This window comes from Mastigoproctus giganteus, unplaced genomic scaffold, assembly GCF_048544385.1.
Source record: "Mastigoproctus giganteus isolate SK-2022 unplaced genomic scaffold, ASM4854438v1 scaffold_16, whole genome shotgun sequence".
NCBI classification, from domain to species: domain Eukaryota; kingdom Metazoa; phylum Arthropoda; class Arachnida; order Uropygi; family Thelyphonidae; genus Mastigoproctus; species Mastigoproctus giganteus.
Window position 1 is genome coordinate 1,028,435 of NW_028328293.1, and position 20,798 is coordinate 1,049,232.

General features: G+C 35.8%; 1 protein-coding gene across 3 annotated transcripts in view; it reads left to right on the plus strand.

Moving 5' to 3' along the window:
* The window catches only part of LOC150074889 (glycosyltransferase 1 domain-containing protein 1-like), a 199,693-nt gene that overhangs the window by 11,298 nt on the left and 167,597 nt on the right, over window positions 1–20,798 (plus strand). For all 3 annotated transcript variants that reach the window (XM_090389414.1, XM_090389415.1, XM_090389416.1), the window contains exon 3: window positions 14,990–15,147. In XM_090389414.1, the coding sequence (XP_090245540.1) occupies window positions 14,990–15,147 (158 nt within the window). The remainder of the gene's footprint in view (window positions 1–14,989; window positions 15,148–20,798) is intronic.

Genomic DNA, 20,798 nt, shown 5'->3' on the forward strand with positions numbered 1-20,798 from the left:
TGTATACTTGATTGTACACTGACATTAGGAGTATAGTTAAGAAATTTGATGAATTCGAAGTATTGGTAAAATCAACAAATGCAGATGTGTTAGGGATATTGGAAACATGGTGCTACTTAGAGATAAACAGTGTGGAATTTGAATGTTGTGAGTACAGAATGTATGGGGACAGACAGGACAGGACAGGGCAGGGAGAAAGAGTAATTCTCTTGGTTAAGAGGTACATGGTATCCGAAGTAGTGCACCCATATGATATGGGTGTCCAGTGCGATACCCATTGTTTGTCAGTTTAGTGTGGCATAAGTACTGGGAAAGCTAAAATGAGAGCAGCAGTCTGATATAAGCCAAATGACTTTGATGGATATAATGAACAACTGACAGGTAGAGTGAGCCAATAGATCAGGATGTCTTATAATGGGTAACTTCAGCTGCTGACTGGAACTTAACTTGTGGGTTGGTCACTCACATAATAGCAGAAATATCCTGGATTTATTGGATAGTTGTTTTCTGCAGCAGTATGTTGAAGAAGTAACAATAGAAAGTAATATTCATGATCTGATTATCAGCAGTAACTCATCATGCACTAAGAATATTCAGATAAAGGAACCATTAGATGGCAGTAATCATAATATATGTGGAATATACCATGATTAAAGTGAGCAAATGCTTAAAATGCTAAAGTTCGTGACAGGGAATATGTACTTAGTCAAAGCTTAATAAAAAAAAAAAAAAAAAAATGGCACTCACCTCAATAATCCATTATGGTTACGTGAATTATGAAACAGTGGTGGGGGAAATCTTGGATTGAAACTAAAATCAGAAGTTAAGAATCGTGATTAAGAAAGTGTAATTTAAAAACTTAGCCCAGAGGAGGGAGAGGTGCACCACATCCTCTTCTAGTTGTCAATTACAATACTGTATAAATAAAATACCTTAAAATTAAAAAAAGGAATAAGGCCAATTGTCGTGAACGATGGGCTTTTGATAGATTCATCTTCAGTTGGCATTAAAATGAAGAGCAGAAGGTTGCTGTGGATCTTAAGTACCCAAAATGTTTTGTGGACACATGGTAATTTAATTTACATGAGATTCCAAATGGAAGACAAGGAAACCAGAAGTTTTGTGCTTAAGACGTCAAGATCAGTGTTGAGACGGTACCATTCTATTATGAGGGTTTCGTATAGAAGGAGTTTATAGTTTGAATTTAATTTGATAATGGTTATTGTGGCATCAACTGAGGGGTTGTGGTTATGAGTGTGTGCATGCTGAGACAGTTCAGTATTTCCTTGCTGTGCACAGAAACTATTGACTTGGTAGTAGGCATGTGTGTTTGCAATGGTGGATAATCCAAATTTATTGGTAGTGCTCCCGATGTAACATGCGTTACAATCGGGTTGACATTTGATTAAATAAACTATGTTATTGATGTCTTTAGTGTCATATATGCGAGTTTCTTTATATTTGTTAAAAGGGGTTCCTAATTTATTATAAGTAAAAAAAATTATAGAGATATCAGTGTTAGTAAAGATTTGACATAATCGTGTAGCGATTTGGAAATGGTAAGGAAGGACAACGCGAATGTTGGATGTATTGGATTTTTTTATAACTGAGTTATTAGAAACGTTTAAATTACTAATCTTACCTTTAACAGTTGAAATAATTTGTTGGATTAGTTCGATGGGATATTTTCTAGCTGTGAATTTTTTTAGTAAGATATTTTAGCTCAAGAACTAAATCATCCTGTGATTGGCATTATTTAAAAGCATTAAAAACTTGGTTGTAGAGAACAGATTTTTTTATATTAAGGGGATGCTCTTCAGTTTAACACCAGCTGAAGATAAATCTATCGAAAGTCCACAATTCACGACTATTGGCCTTTTTAATTTTAAGATATTTTATTTATACAGTATTGTAATTGACAACTAGAGGATGATTTGGTGCACCTCCCTCCTCTGGATTAAGTTTTTTTAAAATTACGCTTTTCTTAATCACGATTCTTAACTTCCAATTTTAGTTTCAATCAAAGATTTCCCACACCACTGTTTCATAATTCATGTAACCATAATGGATTATCGAGGTGAGTGGCATCTTTTTTTTATTGAGCTTTGACTAAGCACATATTCCATGTGGAATATACTTAAAGTTTTACTTAAAAAACTACTTTGAGTGGTAAGGGGAGAGGATTTTTCTTTCATAAAGGCAACTACAGTGGTTTAGACAGTTTGAAATTCCTCTTACTGACATCAACAGATGATGTGACCAACTACAAATCTAAGTGGGAGGCATTCAGAGAAGTAATCGTAGAAGCTACTAAGCTTTTTATACCAATTAAGTTAGTTCAAGGTTTAGATCTAAATGGATGTCAGATGAACTGGGAAGGGATTCTGTAATCAAATCACAAAGGAGGTTAGGCAAGTTAAGGCAGACTATGAGAAGTCCTTGGTTAAGAAGGCAAAGAGAAAGTAGTAAATTATTTGCTTATATTGACAGTAGAAAGAAAGGGATGAATAACCATTAGAAATGTATGGCATACCTATTGACGATCCTGTTCAGGGTTGGTGACATACTAAATAAATATTTTATATCTGCATTCAGGCATGAAGTTTGTAGGGATGGAAACACCAAATTAACTGGGAGCTAAATGATTTTGTTATGACTGAGAATAAAGGGGGAAGAGAAAATGCTGAAGCTAAAAGTAAAGGCACCTGGGCTGATTGAATCTATCTAGTTATATTAAAAGAAGCAACAAAAGAGGTAAGCAAACTCTTAGCCATAATTATGAGAGCATCCTTGTATTCAGGGGAGTTTCCTGCAGATTGGAGATGTCTCATATTCATGAAGGAGGATTGAAGGGCGATGTGAGCAATTATAGACATATAAACTTGACATTCTTTTCCAGGTAAAATAATGTTGTCTCTGGTTGAAGAGGTATTTCAGGATTATCTTATATAAGATATCTTATATCAAACATTAACATAAATGGAATTATAGGGGACTCAGCATGGGTATGTAAGGAGGGGGGAGAAATCTTGTCTGACCAATCTGATTAGCTACTGGGATCAATAACAAAGGAACGGGATGCAAACAATAATTTGACTAAAGTAAAGTTTTTGACACTTTTCTGCATGATAAACTGCTATACAAATTGGAGCTGTGTGATGTTAGGGGGCAAGTTTTTGTTATGGATTAAAGGACATTCATTTGGCAAAAGACAGAGTGATTATAAATGGGCACTGCTCTCCTTGGATTAATGTTATTAGTATAATCCCTCTGGATTCAGTTCTGTACTCCTTATTGTTTTCATTATTTATTAACTATATTGTTGAAGGCATATCAAGTTTATCGTGTAAGTTTGAAGATGATTAGAAGATTGGCAGGGTGGTTAATGACATGAATCAAGGCATAATACTGCACAAGATTTAGAAAAATTGTACAGATGGGCTGAGAAGTGAGAATTTATGTTTAACATTGGTAAATGCAAGGTATTGCATTTGTGCAGCAGTAATTCCAGCATAACATACCAGTTAGATGATACCATACCCAAGGTGGTGAAGAACAAAAGAGATGTAGGGATAATTGTACAGTCTGATATGAAGTTCTCTGAATAGTGCAGATGAGTTACTAGAATAGCCCATATGGTTCTGTCAGTGATATACAGGAACTCTGCCAGCAGGGGAAAATTGATTATCTCATTGAATAAAACAATGGCCATGTCTTGAGTATTGCATACAGGTCCTGGAAGCCTCATTTTAAGAAAGATGTGGATGTCTTGGAATGGGTATAGAGAGAAGCAATCAAATTAGTCAAGCACACAATGAGATATTCTTACAACAAAAAACTTTGGTTCTGCAAATTCCACCACTTACAGACTAGGCACTTGCGAGGAGATGTGATTGAGATGTTTAAGGCTTTAAATGGATTTTGTAAACTTAAAAGAAGTTGAAGTTTACCAAATTTCTTTCCCAAACAATGCACACGAGGGGACATAAATTAAAAGAGCATGGCTTCTGGATAGATGTGGTTAAATTTACTTTCAGCCAGAGAGTTATTGATTGTTGGAACAAACTAACATGTGGTGTTATGGAAGTGGGTAGATTGAATAAATTTAAGGGAGAATTAGACATATTAGAATGGATAGGCTGATAAGGTGGGGTAGTGGGGTTTTTTTTGTCTGTGAAAAGTTATTTCCTTGCATTTCTTGCTAGTACTATTACTGCTAATAATAATAATAAAAAGAGAACAAAATTTGCAACAGTGCCTTGAAGCAACCAAAATCAGTTGATGTCTCATAGTATATTCAAACATAAATCCGGAGTTAAAAATGTTAGGTAACCTAAATGTGTAAAAAACTTCTATACTGATAAACAGTCCTATGTCAGTATTTTAGTAATAGTAATAGCCATACAGCACAAGGAATCCACAGGCTTTTGCTGCACTGGCCAGGGGGGGGGGAAATTGCAGAAAAGAAAATACAAATTATTTGCTTCCCTTCTGACATCTATGTGAGAAGGGAATAGTTACCTATAGGTAACTATCCAGTTGACCTTTCAATTTATTCAAACTATCAGCCTCAACTACTCATGAAGGCAACCTGTTCCAGCAATCAACGACTCACTGGCTTCCTATAATCTAGACTAAACCTCTGTTTCACTGTTATAGAGAATTCTGCAATTCTCTATAACAGTGAAAATTTCATCTTTATTTACTTTACTAACCCCTCTCAGAGCCTTATAAACCTTCGTAAAGTCACCTCTGAGGTACCTTATTGCTCTGTAGCTCACATATTTAGTTTTTCCTCATATGATTGCCCTTTTGCTGATCTCTTTCATAGTTTCCAATCTTTGGACCTTTTCAAGAACCTCAATGTCTTTTTTCAGATGAGGTCTCCATACTTGGTTACAGTATTCCAAACGGACTTACAATGCCTTATACAGTGGGACTATGACCTCCATATCACTACAGGTTAATGTTTGATAAATCATCGATACAACACCATGGGCTTTCCTAGCTGCCTGTTTACACTGCTAAGAAAACTTCATATCTGCCCATATTATAACTTGCAGATCCTTTTCTTCCCCTACTGTGTTTAATTCAACCCCACCAATTGTAATATTTATTTTGGGGTTTCTATTCCCCAAGTGTAAGATCTTTGCATTTTGCTGCATTAAAACATAGCTACCATTTTTCTGACCATTCTTGCACCCTGTTCAAGTCATCCTAAAGGAGCTATGTTGATGTCGTTTATGAAAATCAAAAACAACAGTGATCCAAGAACTGATCACTGGGGGACCATACTTCTGGTTTTACACCAGTATGAAATATATCCATTAATCACAAACTTCTGCCTTTTGCCCTGCAGCCACCCAGTAACTGGGATTACTGGAAAAATTCCAGCCATCTTGGAATTTTTCCAGTAATCCCAACATGTCACTGCAGGATCATCTAGACAATACCGCATTAATAATTCAGACTCAGCATTGGTTTCTTTAGGGGAAGTCTTGTCTGACCAAGTTTATTGAATAATATGATGTGGTCACAAAGGAACTGGATGCAAAAAATAATTTTGATATCATGTACTTGGATTTAAGGAAAGCTTTTGATACTGTTGCACATGGAAGACTACTGTACAAATTGTTTAGTGTTTTTCAGCTAATTGTTTACTTGTCGTTACAGTTGCAAATTTAAAAAAAAAAAAAACATTTGCCAATTACAAATTTAGGAAATGTGTTTGTGTGTTGTAAACAGCTACCTTTCTTGACTGATCACATTCCCATTTTTTAGCAAATAAATAACACAAGGAAATGGATGCAAAAAGTAATTTTGATCATCATATACAACATGTTTCTTCATGTTGTCCGTCTTATGTAAATTTGCCTTCAGCACTGCCATTTTCACAAAATTTGAATCATTATACTTATATGATTTTTTGCAGACTGGTTATGGTGGCAAAGGAGAGGTCTATCAATGGCATCAGAAGATACAGTTTTTTTTACTGGTGATGTATGAGCCTTCCTCCTTATTACTAAATACTAATCTGTGTGGGCTGTTGTTGGTTTTTGTTGATCTGGAACTTGTGTAGGGATCACATATGAAATAACCCTTTCAACTTCTTTCTCTTCCTTCCATTACAGTATAGTGCTTCACTAGTTGTCACTCATTTGGAGAGTTTAAATCTGGTTTTAAATTTCATCTGGGGTGGGGAATAAGGAATTCTTAAAGCCTCATCATTTGAGGCTGTTTTGAAGTTGACTGACTTGAGACTGACTAACCAATGTGGTTAGTCAGTCTCAAGCAGAAGGAGATCCCCCCCCTCTTCTTTGAAGTACGTTCCCACATTTTCATTGAAAACCAAGCCCTCCCAATATGGAAATCAATCTATCAGTTGTGAGCATACTTCAGTTGTGATCAAAAAGTTAAAAGATTGACTTTGTATCTTTAAATTGAAGTGTCATAGTGAATTGCACTTGTCACAGCATGTTTGGTAATTTGTTTATAAAAAGTAATACGTGAATATCATCACATTTTAAATTAAGTGATTTTTACCAACCATCGAATTTGCATCATATTTTGTTTTGAATTGGGAAAAGTGCAATAGAAACTAACAAAATATTAGCAGCTTTTGGAGAGGATGTCATTTTAAGACTTTCAGTAGCTTTCAAAGTTTAAAGAGAGCTGCTTGTCAGTGAAAGCTGGTCCTTGCGCTCTGTCCTTTGACTTCAAAAACCAATAACTCAAGTTGCATGTGCCAATCTGATTAGGAATGATCAATGTTTAACTATTCACGAAGTTGCTAGTGAAATTAGTATTTCTAATAGATTGAGTCAATCAATTTTAACACATGATTTGGGAATGCAATGCATTATCGCAAATTTTGTGCCTTGTGTCTTCATTGATAATTATCAGTGAGGTTATAATCACAGAGAGCAGTGAATTCTTTCATGTTGGGATCTTTGTCATTATGCTTCTGCTGTTGATCCATACTTTGCTTTTCTTCTGTAAGTTGTGTGTAGGTGACTTGGAAACTAAAAAGTTGCTGTCTTCTCAATGGAAGACAAGCTTCTCCAAGGCTTAGAAAAAAAAAAAAAAAACAGGACAATTTTGATCAAATGTGAAAGTCATGCTTTTTTGACTTGTAGAGCATTATTATGGATTGGTACCATGTGGTCAAACAGTGAACTAGAAATACTACAAAGCACTTTTAGAGTGATTGCACAATGCTGTTTTTTGAAGAAAAGATCCAGTAAAGTGGACTTTGGGAAATTGGCACTTGTACACTTGGTACTTTTCATTCAAGGATTTCTTGTGAAACATGCCATCACTGTGTCAAGCCTCCCCCCAAAGCTTATAGCCCCATTTGAAAGGTGTTACAGATTTACAACAACTGAGGAAGTTGTTCAGAACTTGACACAGGGCCTATCAGCAATTCCAAAAGAAGACTAATAGGAATTCTTGTGGAAGTTGCAAAAGCTATAGAATCAGTATATAGAGTTGAAGGAGAACCCCTTGAACTCTATTAGTCCCCTTGAACCATCGGAATAGCTGGTAAGCTTCATTGTTTTCCAACTATTAGTTCAGTCCTCAGGCTTTTCGATCACACTTTGTACTTGATATTGTTGGCCATATCTGATCCGGAAAAAAAAGTTGGTGTACCAGCTATTTGAGGTTATATGTATTTGTGAACAATATTCTGAATCAGTTACCTTTTGAAATGTTACTGTTAAGTTTATCTCCTGGTAATGACGTTCTAAAGATGTTAGTTGTTATGGAAAGTGGATCATAAGAGTTGATTGCACCTATATATCTGGGCCAAGTCAAAGTTGTGAGGGATCCCTGATCATTTCTTTTGTTTTAGGTAATTGGAGGTATGCAGTAGAATTCTGCACTTGTGAGAGTTAGTATTAGTAATGGCCGCATGGTGCAAGAAAGCCTATGGCTTATGCTTCATCAGCCAAAAAAAAAAAAATCCAACAAAACAATGATAAAAACAAAAAATAAATAAATAATAATAATTAATAAAAAAAAAGGAAATTAAACCTATCATCCTATGCACTTCCCTGACCCAATGGTACTATCCAGATGACCTTTGAATTTCCCCAAACTGTCGGCCTCTACCACCCATGAAGGCAACTTATTCCAGTAATTTATAACTCGCTGGCTAAAATAAAACTTCCTGCAGTCCAGTCTAAACATTTCCCCCCCGTAACTTGAATTTATGTCCCCTAGTTCTAGCATCATTTATAATCTTGAAAATTTCGTCCTCATTCATTTTACTGATGCCTCTCAGAGCCTTAAACACCTCAATCAAATCTCCTCTAAGGTGTCTAGATTCCAAACTCTGCAACCCACATATTCGAAGTCTTTCTTCATAAGGACGCCCTTTTGCCGATCTCACTAGGCGAGTTACCCGTCTTTGCACCCTTTCAAGAAGCTCAAGGTCTTTCTTTAGGTGCGGTCTCCATACTTGAACACAGTATTCCAAGTGTGGTCTAACATAAGCCTTATATAATGGGATTATCACGTCCCTATCTCTACTTGCAAAAGTACGATAGATCATCGATAGGACACCATGGGTCTTCCTTGCAACCTGTTTACAATGCTCAGAGAATTTCATGTCTGACCATATCGTAACACCCAAGTCCCTTTCCTCCAGTACTGGGTTTAGTTGAACTCCACAAAGTGAATAAGTTTTTTTGGGATTACTGTTTCCCAGGTGTAATACTTTACACTGTGTTGGATTAAAGCATAGCTGCCATTTTTCTGACCATTCATGAAGTCTATCTAGGTCTCTCTGAAGAAGCTCAGCTTGACAGTGATCATTAACTACTCTACCAATTTTAACATCATCTGCAAATTTAGACATCTCGCCCTCTATCCCTTCATCAATGTCGTTTATGAAAATTTTAAAAAAAATTGGTCCTAATACTGATCCTTGGGGAACCCCACTTGTTACATTAATCCAATCTGAGGAATAGCCATTTATCACAACCCTCTGCCTCCTGCCCTGAAGCCATCCTTCTATCCATCTAAGGATTTTCTCAGTGATTCCAACCTGTTCCAGCTTATAAAGCAACTGCTCATGTGGGACTGAGTCAAAAGCTTTGCTGAAATGTTTTTGTTTATTTAGATAAAAAAAAAGTTGAAATTATTCCCTAAATCCAGCTCATGAGTGACCCTTTCGAAATAGCGAACCAGATTTGTTAAACATGATTTTCCCTTTACAAAACCATGCTGAGTATCCTTGAGAATTTCAATTTGATCCAAATGATCCTGAATTCCACCCTTGATCATTGCCTCCATGATTTTCCCCACTACTGAAGTCAGACTGACAGGTCGATAATTTCCAACTTCACTTTTAGAGCCACCCTTATGTATGGGAGATACATTTTCACTTTTCCAATCCAAGGGAATCTCCCCAGAGTCTAGTGATGCTCCCATAATTAGCCTCAATGGTTCAATGCACTCACTTGCCGCCTCCCTTAAGATTATAGGGTATATTCCATCAATTCCAGGAGCCTTACTGGTCTGTAGGCTCGAAAGATTTTTCATTAAATAATCTTGTGAAATTTCAATATCATTAATTACATATTTTTTAACTTCGCTCCCACAATTTCCCATTGCCACAAAAGGTTTTTCATTTGTAAATATCGATGCAAAATAATGAAGGCTATTGTTGAAGGCATGGTCTAGTTTTCTTCAGATTCAGTTTAGAATTTGATATTGGTGAGCAGACTGTTGAATGAACTTAGTGGCAAAAAGCAAGCTTATAAAGCATCATCCCCCCCCCCCCTTGTCTAGTTCTTCCTTGAATATATTTAGACTATACACTTCCACAACAGATAGAAGTTTGTTCCAACAATTAACCACCTGCTGGCTGAAGACAAACTTCACATCTATTCTGGAACCATCCTTCCTGAATTTGAATTTGTGCCCACTTGTGTGTTGTCTGAGTAAGAGGAAGAATGTCATTAGCATGAGCTTGTTCAAGCCATTCAAAGCCTTAAACACTTCAATCAGATGTATTAGATCACCTCCCAGTTGCCTAGTCTCCAGATGCTGCGATTTGCAGAACTGAACCCTTTCTTGGTCAGACCAGCCTTTTGTTCCCTTCACTAATCTCATTGCCCTTCTTTGCATCCATTGCAGATCTATTTCCTTTGTAAAATGAGGCCTCCAAACTTGTATGCAGTACTGAAGATGTGGCCTAACCATTGCCTTATACAATAGGATAATCACCTCCTTATTCCTGCTAACAAAGTTCCTATATATCATTGACAAATCCCATGTAATTTGTAAAGCATTCAGGTATTATTATTAATATTGGCAAAATGAAGCAAGACAGCAAAGTTTATTCAGTCAGCCAAAAATAATAAATAAATTAAAAAGTAATTTTTTGTTTTTACTTTTTAAAAAAAGTAAAGCAAATGAACCACTTCATTCTTTTTACAATCCTTCTTTAAATTTATCCAAACTGTGCACTTCCACAACACTGTGTGAACTTATTCCAACAATTAATTGTTCTCTGGAAAGTTTATTTGCATATATTCTGAAGCTAACCTTTTTCAATTGAATTTTGCTTAAATTTATATCCCTTATGTGTGCAGTCTCAGAAAGACTATAAATGTTGTAAGAATATAGTTTACTTTACCATTTTAAAACCTTGAAACTAGATATCTGTGTGGTGATCTACATGAAGTTAGATCACCACATAGATACCTAGTTTCCAGTTTCTACAATTTAGAGAATCCCAGTCTTTTCTGGTAAGAATAACCATTGTGCCAATTTCCAAAATGTATATAATACTCCAAACGTATAAACATTGTTTCATACAATGGGACAATCACTTTCTTGTTCCTGCTCACAGTTCTTGTAACATCATTTACAGAATCCCATGAGCTGTTCTTGCAAAGCCTGCACTAGTTCAACTTTGTGTTGGACTGTGTGGTTTTTCTTCCAACCCCCCCCCTTCCCCAGATCTGTTTCCTTATCAGCTATCCTGAGGTTGGAACTACCTAAATGGTATGTTCTGGAATTACTACTACCCAAATGCAGACCTTGCATTTATCTATGTTAAAATGTCAATTGCCATTTTTCAGTCCATCTACCTAGTTTATATAGATCTTAAAGTGCATATTCTGGCTATTGTTTTTTTAACCACCCCACCCATCTTTGTTGTTTGTTTGTTATTTGGTTTTTAGGAGCATTAGCAACGAAGGCCATATTGCTCCGGGAATATGCGGTGGTCATTTCCTGACCTTTCCGCATCCTCCGTATTTGGTGGTGACGGGCTCGAACCCCAGTCTAATCAAGAAGCATGTGCTATGCACTAGCTGCTCCTTCCCACCTGGCTACGGAGGCGCCTACCCATCTTTGTATCAACAGAAAACTTCAGATACCTACATCGAGATACCTACCTCATTAACCACATTTGGATCAGTAAGTTTTCTGCTAGTGGTGTGTGGCGCAAACCTTTATGAAATTTTGAAAATTAAAAAGAAAATTAAACTTTATATATAAATGCATTTAAATGTTAATTTGTTTTTATTTTTACTTGGTTATCTTCCACATCTTTTATGTATCATTTGATTCAATGTCATCAATTTCTGTATTCTAAATTCCAGAGAATTTATAAGAGCTTTTGTAAGCCAAAACCAGACAGCAGTATCTCAATCTCCTCCTCCTCCTCTCATTTTAGAATCAATTTTCATGCTGTCATTTATTATAAACTCTGTCTGCAATCACCCAGAAACACAGATAAAAGACATTGGCATTTATTAGAAGATTTGGAGTATAATTTAAAACATACTTCAAATTACCTTAAAAAACATGGACTGTATGCACATACTCCTTGTGTTGAGCCTTGAAGAGAATGTACATTCTCCACATGCCTGCACAGAAGAAAAGCATGTATCTACAAGTGGGTTAGTTATTAGAAGGAATGGGCAAAAAGAATGGTTCTTTAAAGTAAAATAAATAAATTTTTTCTTTAAAGTAAAATAAATAAATAAATAAATAAATAAATATTCCATCTACTAATTTTTTTCTTCTACAAAAAATCCCTGGGGCTCTTAGATGTTTCACACTTGGTAAAGGCTTAGTATTAGTAGTTGCAACAATGCAAGAAAGCAAACTTATACAGTAACACGTAAAAAAAAAAAAAAAAAACTCATGTTACTTTTTTATTCACTCTAACAATTTGTCTAATTTCTCCTTAAATTTATTCAAGCTACACATCAACAGTCAAGTTTAAGTATAGCTTGAAGTATAATTTAAAACATACACTTCAACTTGTCTGTTGAAGTGCAACTTGTTCCACCGGTCAACTGCCCACTAGTTGAAGTTGATCCTGCGACCAACCTTCCTCAATTTCAATTTATGCTCCCTCATGTGTAGGCTGAGATACAAAATACTTCAGCATTCAGCTTACTCAATTCATTCAAAGCCTTAAACACCTCAATCGGATTTCTTCACATGTGTGTAATCTCTAGGTTCTGCAGTTTAGAGAAGTGAGACCTTTTCAGTAAGAGCACATATATGTTCCCCTCACTAATCTGTTGCTCTTCTCTGAACCCATTGCAACAGATCCATATTCTTCCTTAAATGAGACTTCCAGACCTGAATGCAGTACCCAAGAAGTGGCTTAACCATAGCGTTATACACCAGAATAATGATCTCCTTAAATCTTCTAGCAAATTTCCTGTATATCATTGACAGTACCTCATGAGCCATTTTTGCACCTGTCTGCACTGCTCAGATAAATTCATATCTGACTGCACAATAACCCCCAGGTCTTTTTCATTCTCCAATGCTCTGAATGGCATACTACACAGTTGATATGTTAATGTGAGGTTATTGCTATCCATGTGAAGCTTTTGTCATTGTTAAACTTCATTTTCCTTCTTGGTCTATCTGCCTAATTTGTATAGATTTTGTTGTAGTAGCATTATTCTCATTAACCACCCTGCCAGGCAACATAACATCTGAAAACTTAGACATCAAACCTAATATGCCTTCATATCTACGATAGGCTTCTGTATCTCCAGACAATACATATGCATCCCATGCATTTTTCTTCTTTGGCATGTGCCTCAATAGTTCATATGACATCCATTTAGTTCTAAGCCTTGAATAGTATTTCTTCGTTGGTATGAAAAACCTAGTAGCTTCCGTGATTACTTCCCTGAATGCTTCCCATTTAGAATTTACAGTTGGTAATGTCATCAGTTGGTCTTACTGCATACAATCTAAAAACTGTTTGAGAACTACTGTAGTTACTCTTATGAAAGCAAAAGCCATTCCTTTTACCTAACAGTAGTTATGTCTTTAATTTAATTCTACATTAGTACACTGTGGTGACAACCACCCAGTTGGTTCTTTATCTATAGATTCTTAATGCATGAAGAATCACTGCTGGTAACCAAATCAAGAGTATTACTTCTCTTGTTCCTCTCTAACATGCTGTTATAGAAAACAGTCATCCAAGAAATCCACAAAAGTCTTGCTGCTGTATGAGTGACCAAGCCACAAATTCCAGTCAACATCTGGAAAGTTAAAATCCCCCATTATAAGACATTCTGATATACTGGCTCACTCTGTTTCTCTGTATAGCTGTTTGGTATACTTATCACATTCATTAGACCTATAATGCACTCCTATTCTCAGTTTCATTTTCGCAGTGCTTATATCACACCAAACTGACTCAACATTGCACTGGTCACCCAAGTTGACTGGATGCACTGCCTTAAATTTAATATGCTTTTTAACTAAGAGCAACGTATAGTGTATACAGGAAGACAGACATTGTACTGCCCATATTGAAATTCAGCATCACTTATGTCTGAGTGAGTAGCTGGAAACACTCTAGTGTTATTACATGTTGAGAGCCTTGTCAGTCAATTTGGCCCCACTATCGCCACATCATTATTTTGAATAATGAAGCATTTGATGACTTAATCAGTACTTCAAATTCATCAAATTTTTTTATAATGCTCCTAGAATTAGTATATGCAAGTATACATGCACATGTTCTTACCCTTAGTTACCCTAACACATCTCATGTATTTACTTGTTCCATGACCCACAGAAGGGCTTCAAATCCCCAAGACCTTACTTTCCAGGCTGCTGCATGTTCCACAAGAAGCAGTGCAAGAATCACTTGTGCTTGCAGCTGTAGTTAATCTATTACTCTATATATCTCTCTCCCAAGCTAGAGGTTTTCCAACCCACCTATCACTGCTTTGTTATCATCAACAAATATTCTTGCACCCCTTCTATTTAAGTGTATCCCATCCCTGTAAAAACCATCTCTCCTGTTAACAAGCACAGACCATGCTAAATTCTACCCCATGAGCCTTGCACACATTCTCTCTAGAGCCAAATTGACTGACAAGGCTCTCAACATGTAATAACACTACAGTGTTTCCAGCTACTATAACAATGCACACACACACACACACACACACACACACCCCATGTGAAACTTATAAAACACATATAATACTCTGTTTAAGAATTTTCCCACTTGTGTGGAAAACTATTGTTTGTTAAAGTTTCCTCCAAATTAGCAAAAAACCATCCACACTATGATTTCAAAAAAATTGTCCTTTAGATAACACAAAATTGTTTTATCTAAAGTATCTTACATTCATTTTTTTTTGTTTTTTTAACTTTTACTGAATTTATCAATATTTTGCATATTTGTCAAATCTCGTTAATGTGTTTGTTGAAGGGTTTGAGCATTTAGAAGGTGTATTAGTACTGTCTAGAATTTTATCATAGTAAGAATTTTAATATGGATATTAATGTAGTTAAACTGAATCCAGTAAACCATCATTACATTTCTCACTGTTACCAATTTATTCTCTTATATTGCATCTCAATTACAGCATGATGAATGTCATTTTAGTTCACTAAGAAATATCATTTCATATGACTTATAAATAAGAGGATCTTACATTCATCAGTAATAAGTCTATTTCTATATTTTTATTAGAGTGTCCTTTGCCCTTTATATTAATATTTGGTGGTACAGACATTAATGAATATTCCAAGGAAGTTAGTTGCTTAGAAAAGATGACCTTGATTATTAGTAAAGCAAAATTTGTTGTGACCCTGGGACAATCTGCATCAATTAAATCAAAGCAGTTATGGGTAAGTACTTACCATGCAACTTAATAATGCTAGCCAACAAAAAAAAATTTTTTGTCATACCTCCGCAGTGAAAATATGTGATTCTGGAGGTAATAAACATACTAATTCCAAAAGGTGTACCAATGTTTAATGTTAAAATAAAGGGATATATACGTATAATTTGAGTTTGTAATACAAGTGTAAAAAAATATTATGCTTTTCTCTATAACTCATTTAACTTTAGAAAAAAATTATAAATCATTGCAAAATAGTTATATTTAATATAATATATATTCAGCGTACCTGTAATTGTCCTTAAAAATTTTTGCTACTAATTTCTCTTGTATTCCTGCTTACTCTCCCTCACAGGGAACCAGTAGTAATCCCCCATCATTACAGGTTCCCAGCGACCTTGGTACTACTTTACCATCGTGGAAATATCTTGACGAAACCGCTCCCCTTGTTCATCACTCACATTTTCCAGATTTTCAGGAAAAAATTTGAGATGGGAATGAAGAAAATGAATTTTCAACAACATTCGACAGCCCATTTTGTAGCACTTGATTAAATTAGACATCAACATTTCATAGTTTTCTTCTTTCCTATTACCCAAAAAATCATGTACTACTGCCTTAACTTAAATGATCGCCAAGCTGCCAATTCAACCTCCTTTAACTGGGTTTTAAACACATTGTTTTTCAGGAGTTTCCTAATTTGGGTTTCTACGAAAATTCCTTCCTTAAGTTTGGCATATGTTAAATTAGGAAACACACTTCTTGATTATGCAAATCCATTACCTTCTTTGTCTAGTCCCTTCCCGAAATTTTTCATCAATCCAAGTTTGATGTAATGCATGGTGATGCAAATATTCGTTTCACATAGACACTTCAGTTTCTGGCGCAAATGGCAGTGAATATCACTTAGCCATGGAACATCCTTTGGAGTGATGAAGCCCACTTCTGCTTAAATGGACAAGTGAATACACACAACTGTTGCATTTGGGCAACAGAAAACCGTTGAGTTATCCAAGTGTTCCCCTTGCATTCTCCAAAAGTGACAGTGTGGTGTGGATTTACAGCAACATTCATGATTGAGCCATATTTGTTTGATCAGGTAATACCGACTGGACCCTACACCTGTTCTGTCACTGGACAGTGATATTATGGAATGTTGGCAAATTTCACAATACCAGAGCTGCAACAATGTGGGTGCCTTCGGGATACCATATTCATGCAAGATGGTGCGCCATCCCACATCCACCATTGTGTCCAAAGATTGCTAAGGCAACACTTTACAGATGAATGGGTCATCAGCCGTTGTTTCCCGACACCTTGGCCACCTCAATCACCGGACCTCACCCGATGCGACTTCTGGTTGTGGTGTTTTTTGAAGAACCAAGTGTATTAGGAAGGATGTCAAACTCTGGTAGATCTGAAGGACAGCATTAGACGTCATGTGCTGGCTATACCCGTTGATATGCTATGTTCTGCTGTAGAAAATGCTGTTCTTCGAATGGAAACTGTTGTTGACCAAAATGGAGGACACATTGAACAATTGTAGTGCTGTTCAAGTTATTTGTATTGCCACAGCACCATATAGTGACAAATTTTGTAACTAATTTTTTTTTTTCCCCAATAAATGGCAAGTGCATTCTTTATTGTACCTGTTGTCCAAATTTCTTTTCAGTACAAGCCTTAGAATTCGCTCCAGAGCCCTCTACATGGGGATGCTTTCATTTTAACAACCCTGTATTTTACATTACATTGTCCTGGCATGAGCTCATCCCACTTGGCTCAGTGTTACACAACATAATGTTCTTCTGTCACACAGCTATCCCACAAGCACAAAAAACAACAATATTTTGTGAAACCTGCTTTTTTTTTTTTTTTTTTTTTGTTATAATCAAATAAATTCAGGTTTTATTGTTATACATCCTCAATTTCTCCTGATATTTAATTGGATCTTATTTATTTTTTTAAAGAAATGCAAAGCTTATTAAATATATTGTTAAACTAATAATATCTAAGTAAGAAGGCACCTCCGCAACCAGGTGGGCAGGAGCAGCAGTGCGTGGCACACGCTTCTTGATTAGACCGGGGTTCGATCCCGTGACCACCAAATATGAAGGATGCGGAAAGATCAGGGAATGACCACCACATATCCCGGAGCAATATGACCTTAGTTGCTAATGCTCCTAAAAACCAAATAACAAACAAAACTAAGTAAGAAATTTGGTTCTTTAACAGTGTGTTCAGATTTAGTGTATTATGACTTGAAGAGATTAAATCCACATTTTTTCTTTATTTCCGTATTTTTAATTCAGTTTATATCTGAAGTTAATATAAATTACACTGGTCTGCATTTTAACATTACTTCTCTGATGCTGAGAAGTAATCTGAACTAAATTTTTAGTTGAAATTTGCTATATAACACATGAAGTTCTCTGAGCAGTGCAGACAGGCTGTTAGGAAAGGTCATAGGATGGTTTGAAAGTATATATGGGAATTTTGCCAGCAGGGACTAGGGAGTGGTTTTCTCATTGCGTAAGGCCATATCTTGACTACTGCATACAGATCTGGAAGCCTCATTTTAAGAAGGATGTGGATCTCTTGTAACAGGTACAGAGTAGTTTGTGTAGAGTAGTTAAAAAAAATAATTCTCCGGTGGGGCAAAGACAACTTAGTTGATTTCAATCCTTCTAAAACTCAGTCTTGTCTTATATCTCACAAAAAGGATTCTTCTGCTCCTATGCTTATCTTTGGTGGCACTCCTATTTCTAGGCAAAATGATATATCTCTTTTGGGTATTACCCTCACTTCTAATCTCTCTTGGCACAAGCACATTACAAATATTGCTTCCTCTGCATCTAAAAAACTTGGTTTTCTCTTTTGTTCTCGGCGTTACTTTTCTTCCAAACAGCTGTTCACTCTTTACAAATCGCAAATCTGCCCTACCATGGAATATTGTTCCCACATCTAGGGTGGTGCCCCCAAAACCTCTCTCAGGCTTCTAGATCCATTCAGAAGAGGGCAGTTAGGTTAATTAATGATTCATCTCTAACGGAGTCTCTCTCTCCACTCACTGTCTCATAGACCTACTGTTTCTGCTGCATGCCTCTTCTACAGATATTTCCATGGACACTGCTCTTCTGAATTAGCTTCTATAATTCCCGCTCTCTCTCTCTCTCTCTTTCAAAACAGTCCAAACACGTGCCACCAACATCCATTTACAGTCCAACTTCAAACTCACAGAACCAACTTTTCATCTTCCTCGTTTATTCATTCAGCTGCCGTTTTCTGGAACAACCTTCCTTCATACGTATTTCCTGAAAATTACAGTCTACAGAAGTTCAAGTTCAGTGTCGACAAATATCTTCTTTCATCTTCTCAACCTCCAACCCAAGCACAGTACTAAGTACTATAGGGTCTAATACCTCTCGTGTTTGGGGTTTACATTAAAAAAAAAAATTATATATATATTATAAACTTCCAAAAATCAGAATCTAATCTGAAAGCTTTACATTTCACAGATTGATTTTTTTTGAAAATGATATCACTACAGCACTTTTCCTGGATGTGTAAGAGAAATTTCAAGAAAAACCCTATTGGGGTTTTTCTTGAAATTTCTTTTTCTTGAAAAGTCATATTATGAACTTCCAAAAATCAGAATCTAATCTGAAAGCTTTACATCAATTGTTACCTTGCTTGCAAAAAAAAAAAATTATACTAATAAAATAAACACACATGCTACTAACACATTTGTTTTTTAAAATGTATAAAGTCTTGCTTTGATGTATATTTCATTGAATTTCAAGGGGTGAAAAAATATATGATGGCAGCTGTGTTATAGATTTCCAAGCTTTTCTGGTTTTAATGTATACATTTGATTTAATAACAAAATTTCAGAGAAAATTTTATATTGAAAGTTGTGTTACTCCCAAATTGAAAATTATATTGAAACTACCAAAAAACACTGTCAAATTGAAACAAACTAGAATAAATATGATTAAAAAAAACTATGATTTTTAAGGACACTTTGATTTTTAACTAGATAGCATTACTAACTGAAGTGAAGGGAAACTATTAATGAATTTTTAAAATTGCATATGTGCAGTACCATTTAGATCCAGTATACCTAGAATTATGATAATCCTTTGTGTGACCAGTTAGAAGTTACATATTTTGTTATTTGCTTGTCAGTCAAGGTTTTTAAATCTATTACTGATATGCCTGATTTTTTTTTTTCTGTCTGCTGTTTTGTTTCAAGATGGCAGAATGGAAAAATGCATATGTCCGTGTTTATTTTTTTACAGCTTACTGATTTTGTTGCCTGTCTTAATATAATTGGTTAAATCTCATCAGCTCCCACATGCCTTATTTACTCTTAGCTTCAACAATTTCTCTTTCATATCTCAGTTATCACAAAATCATATAGCTTTCAATGATAACACTGGTGTTCTTCTGGTATTCCCATCCCTGGTAAGTTATATGCAGGTGAATGTAGAATGCAAAGCATTTTATTTTTCTCGTTAGCAACCTGAACAGGATCATTCATAGTCTTACCACTCCTTCTAGTGTTAACATAAGTAAATAGCTCTGCTGCTGTTCGTTGCATTTTTATTTATTAATCACCTTTAGACAATCAGCTTGATATGCCTTTATCAATATTGTTAATAAATAATGAACCCTGAGGAATTACACTAATAATATTAGTCCAAGAAAAGCAGTATCTGGTTATAACCACCCTCTGTCTTGCCCTTAATGCTACATTGCTCCAATTTGTACAGCAGTCATTCACGTGGAACAGGGTCTTACTAAAACCTAAGTGTACAATGTCAGAATCATTTTATGCATCCATTTCCTTCATTACTGCATCATAGAGTCCAATCAGATTAGTCAGACAAGATCTCCATTTAACAAATCTATTTCTGTATAAGTGCATTTCTGTCAAGCTGATCTTGCAATACTTCTTTAGCCACTGGTTCAATTAGTTCCCAGGAACAGAAGTCAAGGCTTATGTCTGTAATTACTTGCTCCATTCTATAATCCATCTTTGTGAATAGGAAAGACATTTGTACATCTTGAATCTATAGGGACTCAAAGCTTTGACAGGATTCCAAGGATGCTCTCATGATTATGGCCAAAAGTTTGCTTAGTTATCTTGCTGCTTCATTTAACCCATTGGTGGTGGTGGTTCCTAAAATGTATCAAAAACAGTGACGGGTCATCTGACAGCTATCCAACTTCCTTTTTAATTTTTTGGTAAAATAATATTAGTAGTGGCAAATGATGCAGGAAAGCAAGCTTACACATCAGTAAAAAAAAACACTTCGGCATCATCTGTCCATCTCCTCTAATATTTGTCTCATTCTATCTTAAACTTATTCAAACTGTCCACTGCCACAACACCAGATGAACGTTTTCACCAACAATCAACTCCCTGCTGGCTGAAGGCAAAGTTTCACATATATATCCTGCAGCCATCCTTCAACTTGAATAATATTCCCTCATGTGTAGTCTGAGCAAGAGGAAGAGTACCATTAGCATTGAGCTAATTCAACCCATTCAAAACCTTGTACACCTTAATCAAATCTCTTCTAATATGTGTATCCTTTCCTGGTAAGATCTGTCAGCCTGTCTGCACTGCTCATCCTATCTCTGCACCCATTCCAA